The sequence below is a fragment of the Emys orbicularis genome, chromosome 25 (genome assembly GCF_028017835.1).
Source record: "Emys orbicularis isolate rEmyOrb1 chromosome 25, rEmyOrb1.hap1, whole genome shotgun sequence".
NCBI classification, from domain to species: Eukaryota; Metazoa; Chordata; order Testudines; family Emydidae; genus Emys; species Emys orbicularis.
In genome coordinates this window covers 13,521,170-13,547,411 of record NC_088707.1, presented here as the reverse complement: position 1 = coordinate 13,547,411, position 26,242 = coordinate 13,521,170, and the positions used below count along the sequence as shown (strand labels likewise).

Genomic DNA, 26,242 nt, shown 5'->3' with positions numbered 1-26,242 from the left:
GGCAGTGCAGAGCACAGATGCTCTACTGCACACACACACACACACACACACACACACACACACACTTCCAGTCCTGCAGCAGGAACAGACAAGTTACCAAAGTTCTCAGAGCGTGTTCCCAGAGCAAATCTGTGTCATATTCAAGAACTTTGTACCTACTAGCTCCCTTGAGCATGGCACGGGGAGAACAGGACAAGAGGGTGGGGATTCCTCGATCAGTAGATAAGGAGGAACTACAGGAATGAGATTGGTGTTCTTAGTTTGGACTGTCGACAGGGATCCACGTGTGCAAAAGCACATGGCTACCATCAATCACAAGCCCACTCCTCATTCCAAGACAGATTCTCTTTATTACAGTGCACTTCTCAGAGAAGTTACAACATGGTTCAAAAACCAAATCCACATTTGGCTTGTATCCGATTCACACTTCGCTTCCCTCCCCACATTGTATTTTTATAGACATACACTTTTGAACATGAATATATGAAACTTTTCTATTAAAAAGACATTTCTGCTTCATTTTCTCAATAGTCTAAGTAGCTTCAAATGGTTAAAAGACTGACATTCTCCCCTTCCAAGAGCTAGAAGGTTTTTAAAAAAAAAATTTTTTTTTTTTTTTTTTTTTTAAAAGGAGTCAAAAGAGTAACTGCACATTCTGTTCACTGAGCCTGTGCAAAGCATTACTGTCAATGGCAGAAGAGGCACCAGCCTTTTCTTCCACATTGTGACCAAAAGGGATGAGGGGATAGTGGAGACTTCAGGGGGGAAATGCAAACACAAGTGTGGTAAGAGTACTTCTGGCCGTTGTCATCTGGTGGGTCAAAAGGACTATCCGATACAGAGCAGTGTTTGCCAAATCACATGTTTTGCTGAAACTGGAATGGATTTTTCGGACATGAGAATTGCTTACACAGCACTAGCCCAGGCTGCTCCAGTCTAGTCTCCCAAATCCCCTCTATCATTAGATTCCTTTCTCCCCCTTGACACCAAATTACTGACGTTCACAGACTGATTAGGTTTATCTCCGTTGCAGGAACCCTACTTGTTAGACTAGATAACCGTACAAGACATCGCTAGCCCTTCCCAGTGAACGTAGGACGTTTTGTACAAAGCAGGAGTGGGAGCAGTGATCTCGGAAGCCTCATTTCCAGCCTGCCGATGGAGATGCTCACATAATGCCAGTAACTAAGGTCATTTGAGAAATACGTCACTTGGCCTGTGCAGAAGTCTGATCCCCTCTCAAGTCTCACTCCCCAGCTGAGCTTTTGCCATCCCACGAGCGAGGAATTAGCTAGAGGGGCTAATCTATGACTGGAGCTGGGGAAACCTTGATCCAAAGAAGCAACACAACCCCCCAAATTACTTTACAATGAGGTATGTTACACACAGCAGAGTAAATTACACAGTTCCCACCACAGAACACACTGTCTATGCTACTGTTCAACTGAACTGGAAGAGACATCTCGCTCTACACAAGGATGCCTGGGTCAGGGGTTTGAAATACTGAGTAACATGCTGGTATATAGTCCCATGGCAACATTCAGAGAGTAAAATTATGTTTCTACTGAAAAATGAAGGAAGGAAGGAGATCAAACTGTACACTACAACAGGCTGCACTGATAATGGGAAACACAAAACTCACACAAGACAACTGCAATAACAACTCGTTTTACACGCCAGGTTTTCTTGTCCTTCAAGTGCCGAGGCTCCTTTTTCCAATCATGTCCCATAGAATCCCCTAAGTTCCGCTTGCTGGTGTAAAAATGCAATGTTCAAAGCTATGGAAGGTAGTGTTTAAAATAGAATACTATTGGTTTTATTTTACAGCATGTTTAAGGCACTGTGTGAGAAAGCTGCTCCCACTCCCAGACGCACACACCTGTGTGATCTCTCTCTCTCTCTCCCTCTGACATACACACACACACACACACATAGCAGAGGCTGGCTGGTTCTCATGAGCTGCTCGGGGAATTGATCACTTCTGATTTTTGAGCTGGTTGGAGAGCCAGTCCAATCCCTCGTAAAGCCCGTCTCCGCTGGTGGCACATGTTGCTTGGATGTACCAGCTCCTCTGACGAAGGGAATGCAAGCCAAGTTTGTCTGTGATCTCTGCAGCATTCATAGCATTGGGAAGGTCCTAAAGGGAAGTTTAATCACATACAATGTTATAACTAAAAATGCTTATGTGCGCGCGCACCATAAAGACAAGACAGGCTGATCAGGACCAGTGTTCCCTCTAAGCTGTGCATCCGTGCAGCCGCTCAGCAGTCAATCAAGTGCTGTGTACTTCAGGTGCCCCTCCCCCACTGCCACACTGCCCTCTGCCTTGGAGCTCCAGGCCAGCTGCTCCTGGGAGCCTCCTGCGCAGAGTGGGGGTGGGGGAGGTTTAAGTCAGGGTGTCCCCCCTGCCCATGTACCCCATCTCTGCAGAGCGGGGGGGAGGGGACGGGACACGACTCAGGAGTAGAATGTGGAATGGAGCTGCTGGCAGCTGCTGCTGTGTCTGTACAAGCAGGCGTCAGACTGGTGAGTGCCGATCTACTTAAAGGGGCAGCGTTCACGCGTCACACACACACAGTCACTGTCTCAGACACACAATCTCTGCCTCTCTTCACACACCCACCATGCCTCTCCTCACACACACACACACACACACACCCCAGTCTGTCTCTCTTCACACAGTCACTGTCTTAGACACACAATCTCTGTCATACATCCCATCTGTCTGTCACACCCACCCACCGTCTCTCATACAGTCACACCCCCATGCTCCCCCCATCCCCATCTTTCTCCACACACACTCCACCATCTGTCTCTCTACATACACACACCCCGTCTGTCTCTCCAAACCCCCCACTATCTCTGTCCCCAACACACACGCTTTCACACTCACCTCCTAACACATACTTGTATTGTTGGTACTTCTTGCAATGCACATATATTCTCTAATTTTATTCTTTCACATTGCTGTTATTTTAGTTTTTTGACTGGTCTGTGCATTTCATAATTTTTCTTATGCTTAAATTTAATTTTGAGTAGTGAGTTGTAAAATGCCTAACCTGTCCTGGCTGGAGTAATTATCCCTATGGTAACTTTTTAAAAGTATATATTATATCTAGGATTTGTGTTTCTACTGGTGGCGCACATCTGCACATACCTCGATATTGGTGCACATAACAAAATTCATTCTGCACATGGATGGAAAACATTAGAGGGAACACTGATTCAGGACCCCACCTATCTGCTACCCAATTTACTTGATGTGTTTTTAGGGACATCTGAAAGCTTTAGATGAAAGTGAAGCAAATAACTGAAGTCTGCTATGATGGGGAGAGGAGCATATGCCGGACTATGAATTTCAGTATGAACAGGTCTGAGTTGTCATTTGGATTTGCTGTGCCTGCCACGCTAATGAACTATTCACTGATTCCTACATTCCTAAGCAGGTAGGCAAAATGGCTGGAAGAACCAGCGGGAATGTCAAGCAAGTATTGCAAGGCTGCCATGGTTTACAAGCAAATTTTAACTGGAGAGTTGAGTGTCACTGGAAGAATCTAATCCAGACATTGACAGCAGGAGTGGGGCAGAGTGACAACAGATCAGCCTCGCAAGAACAACTGAAATGTTACCAGCTCAGGTACAAATACCATTTGCCCATTTGAGGATAATGAAGATGCTAAGAATATTTGCTCCACTAAATTAAAATGTACTCTCCCCAGAACATCAATCAAACAAACAAATTTCACAAGGCTGAATTACAAGTCGTCCCAGAACATCAATCTCACATATGCAGAGTTCTTCCCCCACCCCACCTAATCTCTCCCAGGCAGAGACTGCACCAGCACTGTGCACTAGCAAGAACTCATAGGGTAGTTCCAGTTTCAGAAGCTAAATAATTTTAGTTTATTTAGTAAGAACTGGAACATTCCCCACAGCCAGTTCATTGTCTAGCCTGGAACCTCTTCCTGGTTAGGATCATAGATTTATAGATTCCAGAGCCAGAAGCAACCACTGTGATCAATTCTAGTCTGACCTCCTGTGTAGTACAGGTCCTGGAACTGCTCCACAATAATTCCTTTTGAACTAGAGCAGATCTTGCAGAAGATTTAAAGACTGCCAATGCTAGCAATCACAAGGGCCACCCACAAAGACCTAGAAAAAGCAGGGATCAGGAAACACCTCACCTGTTTGTTTACAAACACTAGTAAAACAGCGTCGCGGAGCTCATCTTCTGCCAACATTCTGGTGAGCTCTTCTCTTGCTTCATTCACTCTCTCCCGATCATTGCTGTCCACTACAAAGATTAAGCCTAGAGGAGAGATGCAATCAGTGTTCAGTAATAACTAGGTCATGTAAGAAGGGCCATACTGAGTCAGACCAATGGTCCATCTAGCCCAGTATCCTCTGACACTGGCCAGATGCTTCAGAGGGAATGAACAGCCAGGGCAATTTCAGGTGATCCACCCCTCCTGACCAGTTCCAACTTCTGGCACTTGGAGGTTTAGGGACATCTGGAGCATGGGATTGTGTCCCTGACCATCTTGGCTAATAGTCACTGATGGACCTGTCCTCCATCACTCTTTGACCTAGTTCTTAGATAAAGAAAAAGTTAGCTAACATGTCCTTTCAATTACATAGCCAAAGATTATCAATTTTCACCTTGTGCAAGGCTAATTCCTCAAGCTTCCACTCCTGATAAAACACAAGTCAAGTTGGAGTATGGATAATACGTCATCCCAGCCACTCTTATTTAACCAAAGACCCCAACGTCTGAAAGCGTCAAATTGAAACTGGGACACAATTTCTACTACAGGCTGCAAGAAAAAGTTAACCCTGCTGCCTCTTTGTAGGCCTTTTAAAGTAATGCTTCTTAACCTGGGCCATTGCTGCCACAAGCAAAGCTGCAGCATCATATGGTTCTGGGACACAGTTAAGTTTTGTCTGGACAACCAACCAGCAATTTGGGTCTCCCAATGTTTTTATGGCCTAGTAAGCAGAGAGGCAGCGTAAAACCATCACTAAACTGCCTGTTTTGTCAGCAGTGCATCTTCGGGTCATCTAAGGAGTAGAGTGCACAGGACTGTAGAATCATAGAATCTCAGCGTTGGAAGGGACCTCAGGAGGTCATCTAGTCCAACCCCCTGCTCAAAGCAGGACCAATCCCCAACTAAATCATCCCAGCCAGGGCTTCGTCAAGCCTGACCTTAAAAACCTCTAAGGAAGGAGATTCCACCACCTCCCTAGGTAACCCATTCCAGTGCTTCGCCACCCTCCTAGTGAAATAGTGTTTCCCAATATCCAACCTAGACCTCCCCCACTGCAACTTGAGACCATTGCTCCTTGTTCTGTCATCTGCTACCACGGAGAACAGTCTAGATCCATCTTCTTTGGAACCCTCTTTCAGGTAGTTGAAAGCAGCTATCAAATCCCCCCTCATTCTTCTCTTCTGCAGACTAAATACGCCCAGTTCCCTCAGCCTCTGTAAAACATGCATGGCTCACTGTAGTCCAGCAACTTGCTCTGCAGAGCCAAAAACTAAACTCCAACACTAAGCCTTAGTTTGAGCTTGTTTACAGAGCGAGGTGCTAAAATTCAGAGGGCATCCAGCAATATAAACTGCATGTGGATCCTTTCCCAGGCCTCCACGCCCCCCCCATCTCTGCACAAATAAAAGCATTTCTTAAATAGGCCATTTTGCAGGTGTGGGCTATATCTCAGGAAACCCGTCACTAAATTACCTGGGACTTGCACAAAAGGCTCTGAACTGCCACATCAGTCATACTGATCTGTGTGTGTGGCAGGTAAGAGTGGTTTCTAAAAGTGTTTAAACAGTAACCTTAACTATGGAGACCATAGCAGCCACTCCCCAATTAGGTAAAGAGTTAAGGAGTGGCACAGAGGGGGAAGTGAAAGACCAAACACAAGACTGATGTTTGTTGGCTTAGAGAAGCCACGGCTGAGGCCTGAACAGTCACATGCACAAGGCGGACAGCATTTAGATGTGTGACCTTTACAGTATGTATGCAGTTTAAATATGCACTTACCTTGTGTGTTCTGGAAATAGTGCCGCCAGAGGGGTCTGATTTTGTCCTGGCCCCCCACATCCCAGACTGTGAAGCTTATGTTTTTGTATTCTACAGTCTCCACATTGAAACCTGCATGGGAGAGAGTCAGAGAACTGGAATTTAAATATAGCCCAAGCCAATAAAGATGAAGTAGACTTTGCACTGCTATATTGCCTTTCATCCACGGAGCTCAAAGAGCTTTTTAAGTATTAAGCCTTAACATCTGAGAGCTAGGCAAGGGTCACCATTTAAATACAGACACCTCTGAAGTAGAATGTGACAGTTATTTGATAGCACACAGCAACACTATATTTTCTAATCTAAACTGAATATCATAGTCAACTGAAACTGCAAGGAAGGTAGGAAAACGAATTCTCCCAAGATAGAATTTTGCCCACAGTCTGGAGTAAGTGCCTCATGTCTGCTCAGAAATGCAATGGAATCTGGAGGGAACTGGAGAAAAAATGCCATGGCTGCAGGTCGTAAGAGGCCCTATTTGAGAATATTTCAATATTTCCTTCAAAAAAGGAACATGGGCCAAATGTAAACAGTGCAACAAAAAATCCAAGGCCTTGTTGTCAGAACAAAATGACAATGAAAACGCTCCTCAGAAGGCAAGGACTTTGAAGATGAAGTGGATGTGTCTGAAAAATCTGGATCAACTGGTTAGTAAACTTATCTCTGCACCATTCTTATGGACAGCCAACCCTGTCTTACTGTGCTTGTAAGTGATCATTCAGATTGTCATAAGTGTGTTTTTGGTGGATTACTTACTTATGAATTTCAAAATGTTTGTTGTAGGAGTATTTATCAGTTTTCACTGTCACTGCTGGACTTCTATTGCTCAACATAGTCAACCATCCTAGGGGAAGATTTCCTCTTCAAAAGTACAGTTTTATTAGGACTTTATGAATTTTAACATTATTTTTTCCCCCCAATCTGTTTGGTATGTTGCTTGAGATAGGGGGTTAGATTGATTTAAATAATCAATATGATTTATTATTTTCCCTATCAAACTGGGTTTAGAATAAGTTATATCATTTAAACAGTCATACAAACGGCTGTAGTAGGAGGAATCTTTCATTGACAATTTTTTTTTTTTTTTTTTAAAAAGCAGTGCCCTGAGTAATAGTCAGAGTGACTGCCTTTTTTTTAAATAAACATTTTGTTTCGATGGTCTAGGTTTAGACGCAAGGGGATCGAACGCTTATCATTTGCAATATCTACAGCGTCACCATCTGCTGGTCCCACCAGCAGAGCTGTAACTAAACACACATCAGACAGTAGATTTCCTGAGTGTCAAAAAAAGAAACCATCACTCAGAAAAACCATAGATGAGTTCATAAGCATGACCAGCAAATTCCAGCCAGACTCCATTAGATGAAAAATGTGTTTGGTTCATTCATGGAACAATTTTTCCCTTTTGTCTGGTTTCAGAACAAACATTTCATTGACATGGTTCAATCATTACGACCAGGCTACACTCCACCCAGCAGAGCTGGAAGGTTGCTGGATACACGGTCTGAGAAGGAAGTGTGCAAAACACATTGATGGGACATTCGTTAATCTGAGTCTTGATGGGTGGAGCAATGTACACAACAGTCCAGTAATACGTGTTTGTGTGGCAACGGAAGATGGGGTTGTTTCTATAAGATAAACAACGGATACATCAGGAAGTGCCTGGATAGCAGTGAAAGCTATAATGAACAGTGAACAAAAATTCCAATATCAAGTGCATAGCTTTGTCATGCTGCAAATGTAGCAAAATCTAGATGGAGAATGAAGGGAACCTGAAACTTGTAATAAAATGGGGGCAGTGCTCATTTGATGCATCTTTTAAACTTCAGAACAACTCCAGGAATAAAGGAAAACGTTGTTGAAATTCACTGAGTGACGGTTTTGAGCTAGAACAACGAGGAGTCCTTGTGGCGCCTTAGAGACAAACAAATTTATTTGGGCATAAGCTTTCGTGGGCTAGAGCCCACTTCATCGGCTATTTATTAAGAACTGGCTTACTCGGATGATAATTTGTGAAGAAAATGGAAACAAAAAAGAGGAAACTATTGCAGGCAAAGTAGTCAACAGTGGGCTAAAGAGAAATGCAGAAGATGTGCTGAATATCTTGAAACCTATTTCCACAGCCCGGAACAAACTGTAGAACAATTGCTACTCTGCTGCTGCTGAAATTTGGAAAGAACTTCAAGAGCCAGTGAAGAAAGACAGAGGCACCAACAGAGTTAAGCAGCAGGCACTAAAGAAGCAGGTGGCTCACGCATTTGCTCCATCTGATTTTCTTGCTAATAGTCTCAACCCAGAGTACCAGGGTAGATGCCTAGCTGCTGCAGAAGAACCTGCAGCTATGACATGGGCATCTAATAATCACCTCTCAGTCATACCGACCAGAACAGAGATCAGGGCTGGAGGGGACCATTCAAGCAGTAGGTATTGGCTGATGTTTTAAAAAAAGTCCCACTAATGAACTGGTGGAAGTCACTAGCTAAGCACCTGGAACCAGAGTTTGTTGAAGGGCTAACTCAGCTTCTGACAGCAGTTGCCTCTTTTGCAGGCACAGGAAGATTTTTTTTTTTTTTTTTTTTTTTAAATTTGGACTAATTCAAAGTTGAGAAATCAACTGGGAGTTGAAAAAACGAGAAAGCTGTGTGTCTCTTCCAGACTACGAATGAAAATAAGGAGGATGGGGATGAGATCTGGTTGTTTTAAAGTTTGAAGAATAGCTAAATAACTTAGGAGACTGTTGTCTCATTTCCAAGAGGCTTAGGCGAGTAGGAAGTTAAGCGCCAGTTGCTTTCACTTACACATTTGGAATTTTTCTCAGGCTGACCTGAAGTAATCAGTTTAATTCACTGACTACAGTTAATTCTTCTGTTCCTTTAATAAATCATTTAGTTGTAAATGTGAAACATGTTTTGATATGAGAAATTTATGTATCCAAACATTTAATGTTGTTTTGTTTAATAAATTGTACATGCTGTTGGGTGTTTAATAAAATTCCAGTTGCCATCCTAATGCAGCTTGACAAAAATCATGAGAAAAATTAATTATTTAATAAGCAACATATCATTTACCATTTTCTAACATACTAAAATTGTATAATTAATAAGAAGCTGAAAATATTAAGCTATATAATTGCTTAAATAAATGCTCCTATGTAGCAAAAAGATTTACCAAATCTAGTGTAAAGACTATTTAGTTGTAAATCAACATGTTTTAATGATTATATAAACCAATGAGAATGCACCTTTCTTTGAAAAATAAAGGAAGTACAACCAGAAAAGGTGATTAAAATCAATGCTTTCCACTTGGTGATTTAAATTGCCTTGTTTTAAATCAATCCACCCTGGCCCAAGGTAGGGATGTAAATATTGGTTAAAAAAGTTAACTAGTTAAACTATTAAAATTGTATAATTTAACTGGTTAATGGTTAACTGATGTCACTCCCACGGCAGGCCAGTGCAGGGCGGCAGGGGCTAGGGTCCTGCTGAGGCTGGGGCCCCACCAGGCCACACACCATGGCCTGGGTCGCTCTGGCCTGGCCGCGCCCCGTGGCCCCTGCATGGCCTGCTGCAGGGGATAACGGTTAAGGTCCGGTTAACAGTAAGCCTAATGCTTACTGGTTAACAGTTTAACCTTTTACATCTCTAGCCCAAGATTAGAGTCTCTGACAGACTTGGGAACAGAACCCATATCTCCCATTTCCTAATCCCCAGTCTGAAGGATTAGACCATATTACCTCTTTGTAAATTTCAGTCCATGCATCCCATTAACCAAACAAACATTTAACATTGGCGTTAGGATGCGGTTTTCTGCTCCTTTTAGAATCAGGGCTCATTACAGTGAAGTTAGAGAAGCGTCTTAACTCTCTGCTCTAAGACCAGGTTCCTCTGGCCACTCTCAACTCACACTACATGACCTGGGATAAGGCACAACAGTGCTCACAAACTGGTGTGTCAGAAAGTCCCTGTGAATCTCTGATTACGTTCCCTTACTGCACACATCTCTAATGGAGTCAGTACATTAGTAAAACCTACCTATTGTTGGGATGGTGGTCACAATTTCCCCCAGCTTAAGTTTGTAAAGGATGGTGGTTTTTCCTGCTGCATCCAGACCTACCATGAGAATTCGCATTTCTTTCTTCCCAAAAAGGTTTTTAAACAGTTTTTCAAAGACATTCCCCATTGTAGTTGGTTATGTTCTCTGTTAAGAAAAAGAGATTGATTTAGCAGCTCCCCATGCCTCAGTGTGGTGCAAGAGACAATCTCTGTATAGGTGTCCCATCTACGGAGAATTCCTGCTTACATGCAATCTGAGAATGATTCTTAACCACCCAATACAGATTGACAGGATTAATGATTGCATCTCTCCTCCACCCCCGCTGTATTAGGAAGAGAGCCTGAGACATAAGCCCTTGTATGAGGCAGGACTTACTCACAGAATTTGGCAAGAACAGGGCTGATTGATATTGCAGAAATACACGTTCCTAAGAAGTGCTAGTCATAGAGTACTTGTGCGCAAACACAACCCGATATCAAGAGGTACCAGAACACCCTGATATCAAGGATGGTACAAAAACCATTCCCCTAGATAACAGAAACACACTGACCCCTCCTAAAAGATAAAGTCAGGATGACAGCACAGAATAGAGACGTTTTGATCAAACCAACATGTACAAGATGATGGGTGATAACTATCGACGTCAGGGGTCAGTAACTAACTATGGCAAAGGGGCAGTACCAACTTGTTTGTATCGGGGTATAAAATGTATCTCAGAGGGAGTGTCTTTGGTCAGCCGAGGGGGGCAGTGGAAAGTCCTGCCATTGACTGAGCTGAGTCCATGGTCACAGGCAGACAGGTCTTAGTATCCTCGTAGAGTCTGCCAGGTGCTATCACCGTGCTCCGTCAACAATAAACCTGGCCAGGTGCCTTCGCTTAAAACCTGGTCTGTGGATTTATCGGGCAGTTTAACTGAGGTCTGCTATCTCCACTATCTGCGCAGAGCTGAGACAGCACCCTGAATGAACACACCCACAGCCAACATCTAACCACACCCACAATGAGTCTGCTCATTGCCTTATAGATTTAAAACAGGTGCACAGCACCCTGCCTGTAAAGCAGTGAACTGCAGCGTACAGACACTGTATTCAACTAACTACCATAAGGAAAAAGCTGAGCAAATGCAGGATTTTAATCGCTGGTTGACTTCAACACAATTTCTGCTCAACCAAGTGAGAGCACATATGCGTCTGTGTTTAATTTATAACAATAGAATAAGGGGGCAGATATAAGGTTCCTGTTGAACGATCAGCTGAGACTTGTGTTGCAAAATGTAGGTGCGCCTTGGAATTAAACATCTCCCTTTCCCCTGTTGCACCACAAACAGAGTATGCTGTAATCCTATTTGCATATACGTTTTCAGAGTAAAAAAATTCAAACTACATTCCTACTCATTGCAATACCGCAAGAGTCAACTTTGGGAGTCCCAGTGGAGAGGGGGTTCCAGGAATCATGCATTTCCCCCACTATGTATTTGTTCAGACAAGATCATTAGCTGTCCCAGGCAGTCCGAGTAGTAACTGACATTTCTGAGTGCTAATCAAACAGATTTTTATTAAAACTAACCCCCTTGGCAACTCTATGCATAGCAGCTTGGTATGATAGGCTAGAACATTAATGCTCATTCCCTGAAAGCTGTGATTTCCAGGCCTTCATGGGTAGCTCACGACTAGTATTTCTGAACTCTGGAGTCAATGCAAGATCACTCTTTGGGGACTGAGAAAGGACAATGGTGAATGAAACCAAGGCAGGTGACTCGGGGTTTCTACAGAGACAGAATCTGGTGGTTTAGTCTGCCACAGGAGGAGGGTCCTGCAGTATTCAGAGAAATCAAGCATGGAATGGCAGTAGAGGTGTAAGGCTTGGAAAATAGCAAATCTACTATCTACTGTTTGGGATGCTATTGATTCTGAAGGGAGAAAGGGAGAAAGCAAGAAAAGGGAAAGGAGGTAGATCCTCAGCTAGCTTCCAACTTGGCTGTTAGCTCAAACTAAACTAAACCTCATGTTACATTTTGGAGTGCGCATGCCACCTGAGACTGTGGGAGAAAGTACAAAATCCACCAGGTACAAATTAAAACCCTGACAAAAACCATGACCCATAAAAGGAAGAGCAGCCAGGGGAAACTGTCAGGCAATTGGCAGTGGGACTAGAGCCTCTCACCATTACTTAGTTTAGCCAGATACAAACTGAAGTTATCACCCAACTGAAACACTGATCATCTCAGCCCAATTCCTAATAGGTCAAGCACCCATGTCATAAGCAGCCCCCACAACTGGAACTCTGGGCAGGCTCAGCCTAAAATCCAATCAGCAAATGATCAGGGAGGCAATCACTGTAGCTCCTAATGATCATCACCTCTTGGTATAGGAGGCAGCACAATGCAGGTCAGTTACTGCCAGTGCTGTTCCCGGTTTGGTGCATGGAGGGCACCAGACTTTGGTTTTATAAAACAAAACACCCCAAAGGAGACTAAAGTCAGCATCCATCTGACGAGTGTGACGGACTACAGTCCAAGAGAAACTGAAAAGTAGCACAAGCAGATGCTGTAGGTGGGACTGTAAGTCTGAGATCTAGATCTCATGTAAGGGGAAGACAGCAATCCAGTTATGATGAATCAGAATGCAGACCAAGATGGCATGAAAACAAGCTATTCATGCACGTTAGAATGCTATCAAAAGGGGAAGCCATATTAAGGATGAAAATATAAACTAAAGACATTGTTAGAGGATGACATGGCACCTTGACTTTGCAATGTCTAATCATTGCATGCTAGCACTTTCTATTAGCAGCAGCTCTTGAAAAAGTGTTTCCCCAGGGATTTAAAACCTTTCATTATCAAGCTATATTTTGTACGTGTTAGACAGTGGCAACCAAAGGTGCATAATGAATTGAATAAGCCCCCAGGATGATGCAGCAGTTGGGAGCAAATGTGCTCTATGAACAGTATCAAGTCCAGTAGGGGGTGCTATTATCAATACATACAGCAGTAGAGAGACCATTGCTGGATGTGTGTCCAGTTTGGATGTCCATGCTTTACAAAGGAGGTTGTCAAACTTTGCACAAATTCTACTCCTTAGCTGACCTGGAGATGAACTCCTGACAAAACAGGCTGTTTGTTCTCCATGATGGTTTTGGACCACCCCTCTGCTTACAAAACCATAACCATATTAGGACCCAAATAGCTGGTTGGTTCTCCAGTTGGTTGGCCTCAACAACACATGGCAATGAGTTCTACATCCTAACGTGTGGTGTGGAAAAATGTCCTTTGATAGATTCATGATTTCTAAGACCAGTAGAGGCCCATTATGATTATCTAGTCCAGGGGTTCTCAAACTGGGGGTTGGGACCCCTCAGGGGGTTGTGAGGTTATTATGTGGGGGGGGGGGTCACAAGCTGTCAGACTCCACCCCAAACCCTGCTTTGCCTCCAGCATTTATAATTGTGTTAAACATATATAAAAGTGTTTTTAATTTATAAGGGGGGGGGTTGCACTCTGAGGCTTGCTATGTGAAAGGGGTCACCGGTACAAAAGTTTGAGAACCACTCATCTAGTCCGACCTCCTGCTTGACATAGGCTGTAAAACTCCACAGCTCATGCTGGACCCTTATGGGGGAAAAATTCCTCTTCACACAAGCAGAAGCTAGGACTATATCTATCGGGCCAAGGACCAATACTCATTTATCCCCAGCAGCTGACTCAACAAGGAAGAGTAGCAGAAACGATCCCTTAGTTTAGAGACTATTTAATACTTAAAGTTAGGATGAGCCAAAAAGCATTAAAGTTTTTGATTTTCAACAAAGACACTTTTTGGTGGAACCCATTCTTTAAAAGGAGCACGGAGTTACTGTCCCAAATTAGTAAGACCTCAGACACTGGAGTGCTATGTTCTGTACCACCAAAATCCCACTGTGATCTATGTACAACGTAAGGCGGTTACCGGTCTTTTGTAACTGTTGTTCTTCGAGATGTGTTGCTCATGTCCATTCCAAGTAGGTGTGTGCGGGCCGCGTGCACAGTGGCCAGACGGTTTTTCCCCTAGTGGTATCTGTCAGATCGGTCCAGCTACCCCCTGGAGTTGCACCTTCATGGCGCTGCATATAAGGCCCTGGCGACTTGCCGCCTCCTCAGTTCCTTCTTGACAGCATTGCTCCGACAAAGAGGTTGGCGGGTGGGTCTTGGAACAGACATGAGCAACACATCTTGAAGAACAACAGTTACCAAAGGTAGGTAACCATCTTTTCTTCTTCGAGTGCTTGCTCATGTTGATTCCAAGTAGGTGACTCCCAAGCAGACCATAGGGGGGAGATCGGAGCGCAGTGAATTGCTGATTGAAGCACTGCTCTGCCGAATGCTATATCATCCCAGGCCTGTTGAGTGATGGCATAATGTGAGGTGAACGTATGGATCGACGACAGTGTCACAGCCCTGCAAAACTCCTGTAGAGGGACATGTGCCAGGAATGCAGCCGAGGCGGCTTGCACCCTCGTGTACTGCATTGACAGCACATGGGCTGGCACATAGAAAGTTCAAATGCAGAACATGATCCACGATGAAATTCTCTGCGATCAAACCCGGAGGCCCTTCATCCTGCAATAAAGAGTTGGTTTGATTTACAAAATGGTTTTGTCCTTTTGATATGGAAAGCCAATGCCCATCTGACATCTAGGGAATGGAGCCTTTGCTCCCAGCTGTTGGCATGTGGCTTAGGGTAGAACACTGAGAGGAAAACGTCCTGGCTTGTATGAAAATGTGATATGACTTTAGGCAGAAAGGCTGGATGAGGCCACAACTGGGCCTTGTCCTTACAGAAAACTGTATATGGAGGTTCAGGTGTCAAGGCCTTGAGCTCAGACACCCTCCTGGCTGAAGTTATTGTGACTAGGAATGCCACATTCCATGAGAGGTAGAGAGGAGCGAGCATGTTGCTACAGGCTCAAAGGGGGCCCTATTAGCCTGGAAATCACCAGGTTAAGGTCCCATGCCGGTACTGCATGGCGAACTTGAGGGTATAACATGTCTAGCCCCTTGAGAAAGCGGCCCATTATTGGACTAGCAAAGACTGATCGACCGTCAACCCCTGGGTGGAATGCAGAGATTGCTGCCAGGTGAACCTTTAAGGACAACACTGCCAGACCTAGCTTCTTTAAGTGCAACAGATGAAGGGCACTGATGCTTGCATCGGAGATGTACCCTTTTCATTGCCCAAATTGAAAATCTCTTTCACTTGGCCAAGTATGCAGCTCTAGTGGATGGTTTTCTGCTGCCGAGGAAGACCTCTCGAATGGGTTCCGAGCATGCCCACTCCATAGGGTTTAGCCATGAAGCTTCCATGCCGTAAAGGGGAGAGACTCAAGGTTGGGATGCTGTAGGTGGCTGTGGTCCTCAGTGACTAGGTCCAGCACCAGTGGCAGGGTGATCAGAGTGACTACGGACAGGGCCAGGCTGGAGTTATCAGTATGATGGACACTCTTTCCCTTCTGACCTTGAGCAGGACTTTGTGAATGAGCAGGAAGGGCAGGAACACAATAGGTGGTCCTTCCAGGGAAGGAGAAATGCATCTGCGATTGAGCCCGGGCTGTGATTCAGGAAGGAACAAAATTGCTGACATTTCCTGTGGAGTCTCATTGTGAATGGGGCACTCCCCACTGTTGGAAGATGCTGTTCACGATGTCCAGACGAATGGATCACTTGTGGCTGAGGAGGATCTGCTGAGATGGTCCGCCAGATCGTTCTGGGATCCCGGAAGGTAAGATGCCTCTAGGTGTATTTAGGGGGCTATGCAGAAGTCCCACAGCTTGAGGGCTTCCTGACATAGGAGAGGAGCGTGCTCCACCCTGTCTGTTTATATAAAACATCACTGTTGTATTGTCCGTCATGACTGATACACATCTGCCCTCCAGATGGGATTGGAAAGTTTAGCAGGCTAGGTGAACCACTCTCAGCTCCCTGACATTGATGTGACATGAGAGCTCTACTTGGGACCAGAGACCTTGAGTCCTGAGGGCCCTTAGATGTGATCCCCACCCCAACACTGATGAGTCCGTGACTTGAGACATTGAGGGCTGAGGCCTGGAGAAGGACACTCCTCCATATACTGCTTGAGGGTTGAGCCACCACAGAAGAGACTCAAATATCAGAGGAGGAAGTGAAACCAAACTTGTCCAGGCTGTCTCTGTTCAGCCGGTATACTGATGCCAGCCAAGCCTGGAGAGGTCTGAGCCGCAGCCTTGCATGCTGAACCACATACGTGCATGCGGCCATATCTGTGCCATCACGGTGGGAAACTGCCTGAGGTCCTCTATGATGGAGCAAATGGCTCGGAAGCGAGACTCTGGCAGGAATGCCCTGGCATGAGTGAAGTCTACGATTGCTCCTATAAATTCTATCCTCTGGGTTGTGGATAGGGTTGACTTCGGCACGTTTAGCAATAGACCCACCCTGTCAAAGGTTGACCGTATCAGTTTTACATGCGCCTCTACCTACACCCTGGAGCGACCCTTGACAAGCCAGTTGTCGAGATATGGGAACACCTGCACCTGTCGTCTTCTCAGGAAGGCGGCGGCGACGACTGCCAAGCACTTGGTAAACACACAAGGGGCCGCTGACAGGCTGAAGGGGAGGACTGTAAACTGATGAGTGCGGTTCAACACGAAGCGGAAGAACCTCCTGTGAGACGGGACAATCGATATGTGGAAGTACGCGTCCAAGTCAAGGGCGGCATACCAGTCCCCCGGATCCAGGGAGGGAATCATGGTGGCCAATGACATCATGAAGAAGCTGAAGTTTCACATGAATCTGTTGAGGTTTTGCAGGTCGAGAATGGGTCTGAGACCTCCTTTGGCTTTCGGGATTAGGAAATATCGGGAGTAGAATCCCTTTCCCCTTAGCTCCTGAGGAACCTCCTCTACTGCTTCTGCTCTTAGGAGCATTTGCATCTCCTGTATAAGAAGTTGCTCGTGAGAGTGGTCCCTGAGGAGGGATGGGGAACGGAGGGAGGGGAGAAACAGAATTGGCGAGAATATCCCAATTCTACCATGCGCAGCACCCAGCAGTCTGAGGTTATGACAGTTCAGGAAGCAAGGATCCAGGATCCTGTCTGGTGCACCGCTCCTGGGCACACCCTCAAAAAGGCGGGCTTGGAGCTGGAGGACTGCCTAGCCGAGCCCTGGCATTGGTTGAACGAGGGGCTGGGGTAGCTTACATCTATTGTTCCTGCCCTGCTTCCTAGAGTAGTCTTTCCTAGGCAGTGCCAGGTAAAAAATGCAGGGGAGGCTGGGGCTTAAAGTTCTTTCCCTGTGGGACTGGTGTATGCAGCCCCAATAACTTCAATGTTGCCCTTGAATTTTTCAGACTATGGAGTTTGGAGTCTGTCTGCTTCGAAAACAGCCCCGAGCCTTCAAAGGGAAAGTCCTGTATTGTTCGTTGGACTTCTGGGGGGAGGGCCGACATGCAGCCACGAACAACTCCTCATGGCAATAGCAGATGACATGGTTTGTGTGGCCGAGTCCGCCGCAACCAGGGCGGCCTGCAACGAGGTCCTCGCCAGCGCCTTGCCCTCCTCCACAACCGCTGCGAACTCTGTCTAGAGTCAGCGGGGAGCAACTCCTTGACCTTCGTCATGGTATCTCATGAGTTGAAGTTGTAACAGCTCAAGACCCCTTGCTGGTTTGCAATACTGAACTGGAGCCTCCCAGAGGAGTGCACCTTTCTGCAGAAGAGCTCCAGCTTCTTTGAGTCCTTGGATTTGGGTGTTGGGCTCTGCTTGACCCTGCCTTTCCCTCTCATTCGCAGCTGCTACCACCACTGACCCCGGTTGCGGATGGGTGAAGAGGTACTCATACCCCTTTGAGGGTACAAAGTACTTTCTTTCTATCCCCTTAGCTGTAGGGAGGATAGAGGCAGGCATCTGCCACAGAGTTTTGGTGGCAGCCTGGATAGTCTTTGTGAGAGGCAATGCCCCATTTGATGGGCCCTCTGGCGCTAAAATAACCACCATGGAGTCCACTGACTCCATCACCTCCTCCGCTTGGAGGCCAAGGTTCTGGGCCACCCTTCGCAACAGCTCCTGGTGAGCCTTGTTGTCCATGGGGGGCAGAGTGGTTGACATCCCTGCCACTGCCTCGTCAGGGGAGGAAAATGAGGATGCCCTTGGAGATACCGGGCCCTCCTGACCCTCTGGCTTGTGAGTTTCACCCTACGCGGTGTCATCATGCTTGGTGCCGAGCTCTATAGTGGCCTCGGCGTCGATCTCGGCATCCACCTCGGCGCCGCACGGTGGTAAATGGTCCCCGGATAGTAGAGGAGCCCGTCCTTCTGATGTGACAGACTGGGAGCTTCTGGAATAGGACCCCTGGGCCTGGTGGTATGCCCACGGGGTCCAAAAGGGCCATAGTGTGGGCATCTGCCACTGCGCTGGCTAAGGCACCATGGGGGGAGCTCGCGCTGTCTCCTGCCTGTAGCGGTGCCACTCTGACCAGTGCTGGCTACACTTGGAGATTACGACTCCGCCTCTGATGACTGCAACTCTGAGTGCAGAGACCATGGCGGTGCGGATACAGATGGCGCTGGAGAGCAGTGCTGCGGGGAAGGCGACTGGTGCCGCATCATGTCCAGCTTGCCTCTGCAAGGTGCTGCACTACATTGTGGTGCCAGAGGTCTGTGTCCAGCACTCTCTCTTGCCTTGCGGGGGATTGTGGTGGCATCATGGCTACCAGCTCCCTGGCTGCCTCAAACATGTCCAGGGGGTGGAAGGGAGAGTCAATTCCTCTACCTGGCATTCCCTTATGGGGAAGTCCACTGGCACTGGCCCGTAGTCGATGGTGCTGCCTCCGGTGCGGTAGGCGTTGGGTGCCCCGGCTTGGGACACACACTGGCAGCGCTCTCTCTCCCAGTTGCTCTCACCATGGGCGAGCGCCCTCTATCAGTTTTCTTGTGCCTCTTGTGAGGCACCAGTGAATGGGAGCGGTGCCAGGCTGCCACAGAAGATGTGGACTTAGTTACCAGGGAATGACGGTGCTGGGGGTCTCTAGGCACAGAGTCCTTCCTCAGCACCGTAGCCTCTCTAATTGAGACTGGTGCACTCCACACTGAGGTGCTGGGTGCCAGATCCAATTGGCCTGTGGCCAGAGGGCTGCCTCCATGAAGAGTTGTTTAAGTCCCTCTCCTTTTTGTTCCTAGGACAGAATCCCTTGCAAATCCTACAACGATCTGTCTGATGGGATTCACTGGGGCATTTCAAACAGGATTTGTGAGGATCACCCTTTGGCATGGGTTTGTGGCAGGGCCTGCATGGCTTGAATCCTTGGGACTGAGGCGTACCCCAATCCCTGGGGAGGGGAAAACTTAATAGGGGGGATACCCCCCAAACAGAAACGTAACTAACTAGCTTAACTCTAAACTATTTACAGGTTTCACCAATAGAAACCTAGGGGAAGGCTTGCCGAAACAGAAGAGACACGCAGCTCCAATAATGGTCACGGGTGGTAAGAAGGAACTGAAGAGGTGGCGGATCAGCAGGGCCCTATATATGGTGCCATGAAGGCACAACTCCAGGGGGTGCCTGGACCAACCCAACGGGTATTGCGAGGGGAAAAGCCTTCTGGTGACTGTGCACACAGCGCACACACCTACTTGGAATCAACATGAGCAAGCCCTCGAAGAAGAAACATGCGATCCCTACAATGCATGGCATTTATTCTCCCCTACTCTCAGGCAGGACTCTGGAGGCCAGCCCTCACTAAAGGCAAATAAATCCATACCCCCATTTTACAGCTCTGGGAAGTGAGGCAGAGAGAGACTAAGCAGTTTACCTAAAGCCACGCAGTGAGTCATTAACAAAGCCAGTCTCAGAAACTAGGGAGATTTTGGCTCCTGCTCTAAGCAGTGTGGTCTTTGCCAACACATTCCAGCAGCACAGTGTTAATAAAAACAAACCAACCATTTTTGTGACAGTTAAGGCTGAAGCAGGACATACCCCCACCCCCAAAACCTCAATAGCATAGAAATAAGAAGTTAACAGACAATATAGTGAATCCCTGGTGAGATGCAGGGGTCCCAGGACATACAAAGGAGCCCTGAAATGGATAAGACAGCCTGTAAACTCAAAAGGAAACCCTGCCTGAGGCTGGGTGAGACAGCCTGCATGCTGGGGGATGCCTGAACCAATGGGACCTACTTAAACTTGCAAGCTCTAGGTACGAGAGTATACATATAGGCCTAGGTACGAGAGTATACATATAGGCCTTGTTGTTTCACCCTCTTCTCAGTTCTGTTACTATGGATAAAAACCACTTTGTTTTGAAGAGGCTGTTCTGTCACTGCATTTTCATACTGATTACAGGCTCACAAAAGAAGTGTACAGCCAGGGCCAAAATCCAGTTGGACCTGCTCAGGGCATATGAATGGGAGACTCGGTCTGAGGGGGGTGAAATGCAGAATTCCAGGCTGAGGGGGAAAATAAAAAAAAACAGGCAAAGGGCTGTGCAGGGGTGCCATGGGGGGAGACAGTGTGGCGTCAAAGGTACTGAATCATGCACACCAACTTCATCAAACTCACGCTCTACTGCGTAACCTTACTTGTGACCTCATGCTATTCAATCAGATTAGCACATCTGACTGTCACATATTCCTCACACTGGGGAAGCTATTTTGTCTTCGCACTGCTGAGCTCATTGGTAGGCTTTCCTCCCCCAACTTCTTATTTTCAAGCTTTTACAGTTTTGGGTGGCTGGGAAGTCCTGCTGCAGCCTTACCTGGCACTGAACGTTGGTGCTGGAGCTAGCGTTGCTGTACCTCAGTGCACAGCTCCCCAAATCAGGGAATAGAGGAGCATGGGCATCAGAGGGAGAAACCGCATGGCTGAGGCTGCTCCTGAAGGGGGATGAGGCTGAGATGCATCTCAGTATGCTCTTGGTATCTAACATTTCAATGCCCATTTAAAAGTTATTGAAACTAAATAGAACAAGAGCAGCAACCCATGGCTGACAGTCATTACATAGCCAGGCAGTTGGAGGGAGCCTCTGTGAAGGAGTGTCTTATCACTCCCTTCCCAGAGCATTCAAGTAGTCTCTCACGGACTTCTAGACAGCTGCCTTCTTGGCCAACACCAAGGAACAAACCAAATTTACCAGCTAAGGCCTGGTCTGCACTAAAGAGTTAGGTTGACATAAGCCGCATTGCATAAAACTAGTTGTGCATGTGTCTACACTGAAACGTGTCTCCCACTGATGTAAGCGCCCCTATGGCGACACAATAAACACCTCCAAGTGGCGCTGAGCCATGGTCGATGTACTAAGTTAACACAGTGCAAGCAGACACTGCATTACCTATGTCAACCTTAACAGTCCTCCAGCAGGTGTCCCACAATGCCTGCTATTGACCGCTCTGGTCACAGTTGTGAACTGCATTGCTTGGGATCAAGGAGACCAGAAGCCCTCCCCCCAACCCTTTGAAACCCTACACATTTTTGAAATCCCTTGTCCTGATTGTCCAGCTTGGCAAGCACACCTAGCTGCTCTCCACTGTTGTGTGCAACTGCCAGGCCGACCATGCCATCTACACACTCCAGCCTGGAGTAGACAGAAGATATTGGATCTTCTGGGACCATGGGGAGAAGAAGCTGGGCAGGCACAGCTATGGATCAGCTGTAGAAATGTGGCCATCTAGGAGATGATTGCAGGAGAAGGACTATGACAGGGAGCAGCAGCAATGCAGCGTGAAAGCCAAGGAGCTGCGGCAGGCAGACCAGAAGACCACGGAGGCCAATAGTCAATCCAGCGCCAAGATGCAGAACTGCCACTCTTACAAAGAGCTGCCTGCCATACTTGGTGGACTCACCACCACCCTGCACACCGCCATAGATGCCTCCAAGGAGCCTGAGACACACCGGTTTGCAACTCTACCTCAGTCCAGTCATTTGAGCATGGGTGAGCCCAATGCAGGGGAAGGCACCTCAGGTAAGTGTGTGAGTGCAGTTCCCATTGCAGTGATGTATTGATGGTGCCCCAAACTTAGCAGGACAGAGCTATTACCTTTTCACTAATTTACTCAGACTGGAAAAGGTAGTGGTACAAAGCGACAGAGACTTGTTATCTGCTTTTCATTCCTCTAGAGAGTTGGAGGGCTGGGTGGGGAGAGGAAGTCATGAAGAACAGTTTATGTACACAGAGCTATATATCCCTTGAATCCTCCTGAGACACCTCAATGAAACTTTCATGGAGGTGCTGTGCAATCCTCTGCTGAAGGTTTCTAGGGATGGCAGCCTTATTTCTTCCTCTACACTGGGTCACTTTCCCACATCAATTGGCGAGAACGTCAGCAGCACCATTGCAGTAAACAGGTTAGCAGTGTACAGGGCCCAGATGGCTTCAGGATGCCAGCAGCAGCTGTGCTCTGTCCCTTTGTTACCCTCAGGAGTGAGATATCAGCTAAAACCACCGCCTGTGGAACACAGTGCTCGTATTCAGTGCATTGCCCTACACTCAATTTCATGCAACTGAGCAATTCTCTCATTTCCCTCACCCCTAGCGGGCCAGAATCACCATGGCTGGCACGGTGCACAAGCGCTCTGAAGTACAAATAAACAGGTCTTGTTAAAAACTTCAGAGGAACAATGGGAGGGAGTTCTGAACCTTAACTTTTGCCTTCCGTTGCGACTATACTGACAATGGTACTTCTGTGTCTTTTATCTGCCACTACTGCTGTTGTTGTGACCTTGAGGGGGTCTCCCTCTACACCCACAGAATGCTTAAGCCAGATAAGGAGAAGAAAGAAGAGGACTTGGGAGGATATGTTCAGTGAGATACCACAAGCCAGTGCTACATCGGACCATGAGCAGAGGGCCTGGAGGGTGAATATTGTACACTGTATGGAGAAGGAAAGAACAGACAGGAGAAAGGCCCAGGAAAAGGAGAGGGAGATGCACTAGGACATAATGGGTCTTCTCTGGCAGCAAGCACAGACGTTGCAGACTCTGGTGCACCTACAGGTTCAACAATCCTGAGCTCACCTCCCTTTGCAGTCCATGGAGAACTCCATGTTAGCACCTCACGACATCCCCCTCCTCCCCCAACATTCTACATGGAATACAGGGCTGCATCTCTACCACTCAGGGCCGGCTCCAGGCACCAGCCGAGCAAGCTGGTGCTTGGGGCGGCAGCTTGTAGGAGGCGGCATTCCGCCCAATCCTAGGGCAGCACGGCCGCTTTTGTTGTTGTTCCGCTCCGGCCGCCCTGTAGGGGGCAGCGGCGTGGAGGACGGGAGCGCCCTGCAGCAAGTCTGGCAGGGCAGCCCACGTCCTTCCCTCCCAGCCGACCAGAGTGGTGTGGAGCCCTCCCGGCAGGGGGCACGGCGGGAGGGGCCGCGTGGCAGTGCCCTGCTGAAGCCCTGGCCGCCCCCCTTCTCTCTCTCCCCCCGCTCCCTCCCCCTGCTAGCCCAGGCACATCTGCAGCGCAGGGAGTCCCCCTGCACCCTGGCTCCGGCCGCGCCGCAGGTTTTTTTTTTTTGCGCCTGGGGCGGCGGCCAGAAAGCCAGAGCTGGCCCTGCTACCACTCCATACAGGGGGACAGGCAGGACAACCACAGCTCCACATACAGCAACCACAGCTCTCCCAGGTCAGTGTATGTGTAGTCAAAATGGACATGAATATTTATTCCCCTTGTTAAGTTACAAGTCTTCATATCCTCGTAGAGTCTGCCAGGTGCTATTACCGTGCTTCATCAACAATAAACCTGGCTGGGTGGCCTTCGTACCTTAACAGATCTTGTGGTCATTGAGCAGTTCACTCAAGGTCTGCTGTGCCAACTGTCTGCGCAGAGCTTGGACAGCACACAGGGGAAAACATACACACAGCCAAACATCTGATCACAGTCCTCTTCAGGCTGTACCCATAACTACCAGCAGTAACAAAGTAAGTTAAAACAGACTAGTGTGTGTACAGCTTCTATACTGCAGTACAGAGATTCACATGTAAAGCCAGCTTCTACCACAACAAGTGCTTTGCTAGGGCCACTTTCGCAATACTTCAGTCACATGTGTGCCTCTCCCTAGTCTCAATGGGCTACTCTTTGAACCTCTCTGCCTTAGAATTAAAGTAGCTAGCGATGGGAAAGATTGGGCTATTAAGTCCAGCCCCTGGAGGCTAATGTAGGATTATTGTTCCTAACATCACAATTTATCAAATTTATGAAACTTGGGTATCCAGGGAAGTCTCAAGACCTATGCAAACCCGAAGAGAGACAGCATTAGAAGAGAAACCAGAGAACGTCCAGGGAAGATTAGGCTTGCTACAGAGTTTCCCATGTTTTCTAAAAAGGTAAAAACAGATTATGGTTAGCTGTAACGTTACAAAAACCTAAATTAGCTGGGTTGCAAGGCCAAGCACTCAAAAGTTAGGAACTGCCAGATTTCCTGTCAGCCGTGTAATCTTGATTGCAAGCCATGATGCTAGAGTCTCCTTACACGGTTATTTACTTCACACATGGACCCCGGTCTCCTGCCGGGCACAGGAGTCACAGACACACACACACACACGTGAGCAGAATGAAGGTTGCACACACAAGTGTAAGCCGGGCCACTAACTTGCACGAGCTTGACTTTGCACCTGCAGTCACTCGACAGAGGCGGTTTTTTGTGAACAGAAACCTGGATTCAGGGAACCCGCCTGTCGCGGCGAGAAGAACTGAAACCGACCTCGGCGGGCGGGCGGCGCGGCGATCCCCGGGCAGGGGCGTGGCGGGGAATCTGCCCGGGGAGCTAACGGCAGGTGTCCGCGAGGCGCAACGAACAGACCCCGCGAGGGACCATCGGCTCTGTACCGAGCGGCCCGGCCCCGCCGCCCCGCGACCCCAGCGCAGCGGGCTGAGCCCCGGCTCCCCGCGCAGGCCGCTCACGGGACACCCCGGCAGCTGGCGGGTCAGGAGCCCCGGCCAGGCCCGGCCCGCACGGACACCGCAGCGCCCAACCGGCGGGACCCGGCCCCACGCCGCTCCGCCGCGCTTACCCCGCAAGCCCCGGCTCCGTCCGCACGCCGCGTCCGCTCCCGGCCGCACCAGCAACGAAATGGCGACTGAGGGGGGCGGGGCAAGGGGCGGCTAATCCCCGCCTACGTCCTCCCTTCGACCAATAGAAAGTGAGTGACGGGCAAGGTCAGCCAATCAGAGCAGCACCAGTAGTCGGGGGCGGGGCAGAAACAGCCGGCAGGACCGCGGCCGGGAAGGGAAACGCCGCTACTTCCACGTGACTCTCTTCCTGCTTCACGTTTTTAACTCGTCACCACGGCGAGCGCGCCGCGATTTAACCAATGGGCCCGCAGCAGCGTAGGAGGTTCCAACCAATGGCGGCTGCGTTGTGAGCGGATTGGCCAATCCCCGGGGCCGGCGGGCGGGGCCAGGCGCGGACTGTATTTAAGGAACGCTCCAGGCGCTGCTGGGCTATAATTAGAAGCTCGGGTAGGCACGTGCGTGGGGGGCGGAGACTGGTGCCAGCCCCGGCGGGGCTCGTCTCCGGGCCTGGCCTTGGTCCTGGCCCTAGCCCTAGCCCTGCAGCCGCGCTGGGGGGGCCTGTGCCCAGTAGCCTGGGTAGGGGCCATGGCAGTGCAGTGGTGGGGCTGAGGCTGGGCCCTGGGGCACCTGGGGGCATGGCCGGGCACGGTGCTGTGCTCAGGGGGGTGGCAGTGCCGGGGGGTGGGGCTGTGTCTCCCTCAGACCCATGGCTCCTGGGGAGGCTGGAGCCTGCAGTGCCAAGCTGTACTGCGGCCTCTGGCCACTCTACATCCCAGCATGGCACAAGGCTTAGCCAGGATACACCACAACACTTGACAGGACCGTATCGGCTGCGTAATGCCAAGTGAGACCAAGCAATGGCCTATGGAGACTTCCTAGTGCATTGCACGATGCTGCATCTTGCCTGAAGGGCCCTGGCTCGTGAAGACAACCGGTCCCAGCTTGCAGTACTGGGCCTTGAGAGGAGCAGCAGCTTCCACCCCGAGATGGAGCCCAGCTGTATTAATAGCCAAGATGCTCAAGCTGGAGTATCCTGTACAACTAACTCTGTGCGTCTGGGTTACACTTTAAGCACCCAGTCTCTCTTGTTACTCTCATGGAGC

At 48.3% G+C, this 26,242-nt stretch overlaps 1 protein-coding gene across 1 annotated transcript; it reads right to left on the bottom strand.

Moving 5' to 3' along the window:
* Positions 1-330: 330 nt before the first annotated feature.
* LOC135894411 (ADP-ribosylation factor 2) lies at positions 331-25,206 on the bottom strand. Its single transcript, XM_065422487.1, has 5 exons — positions 25,139-25,206; positions 10,115-10,280; positions 6,045-6,155; positions 4,185-4,309; positions 331-2,137 (listed from the first exon to the last, which is right to left on the bottom strand). The coding sequence occupies exons 2-5, from the start codon at positions 10,260-10,262 to the stop codon at positions 1,976-1,978; spliced, it is 546 nt and encodes a 181-aa protein (XP_065278559.1). The 5' UTR covers positions 10,263-10,280; positions 25,139-25,206; the 3' UTR covers positions 331-1,975.
* Between the last annotated feature and the right edge of the window lie 1,036 nt (positions 25,207-26,242).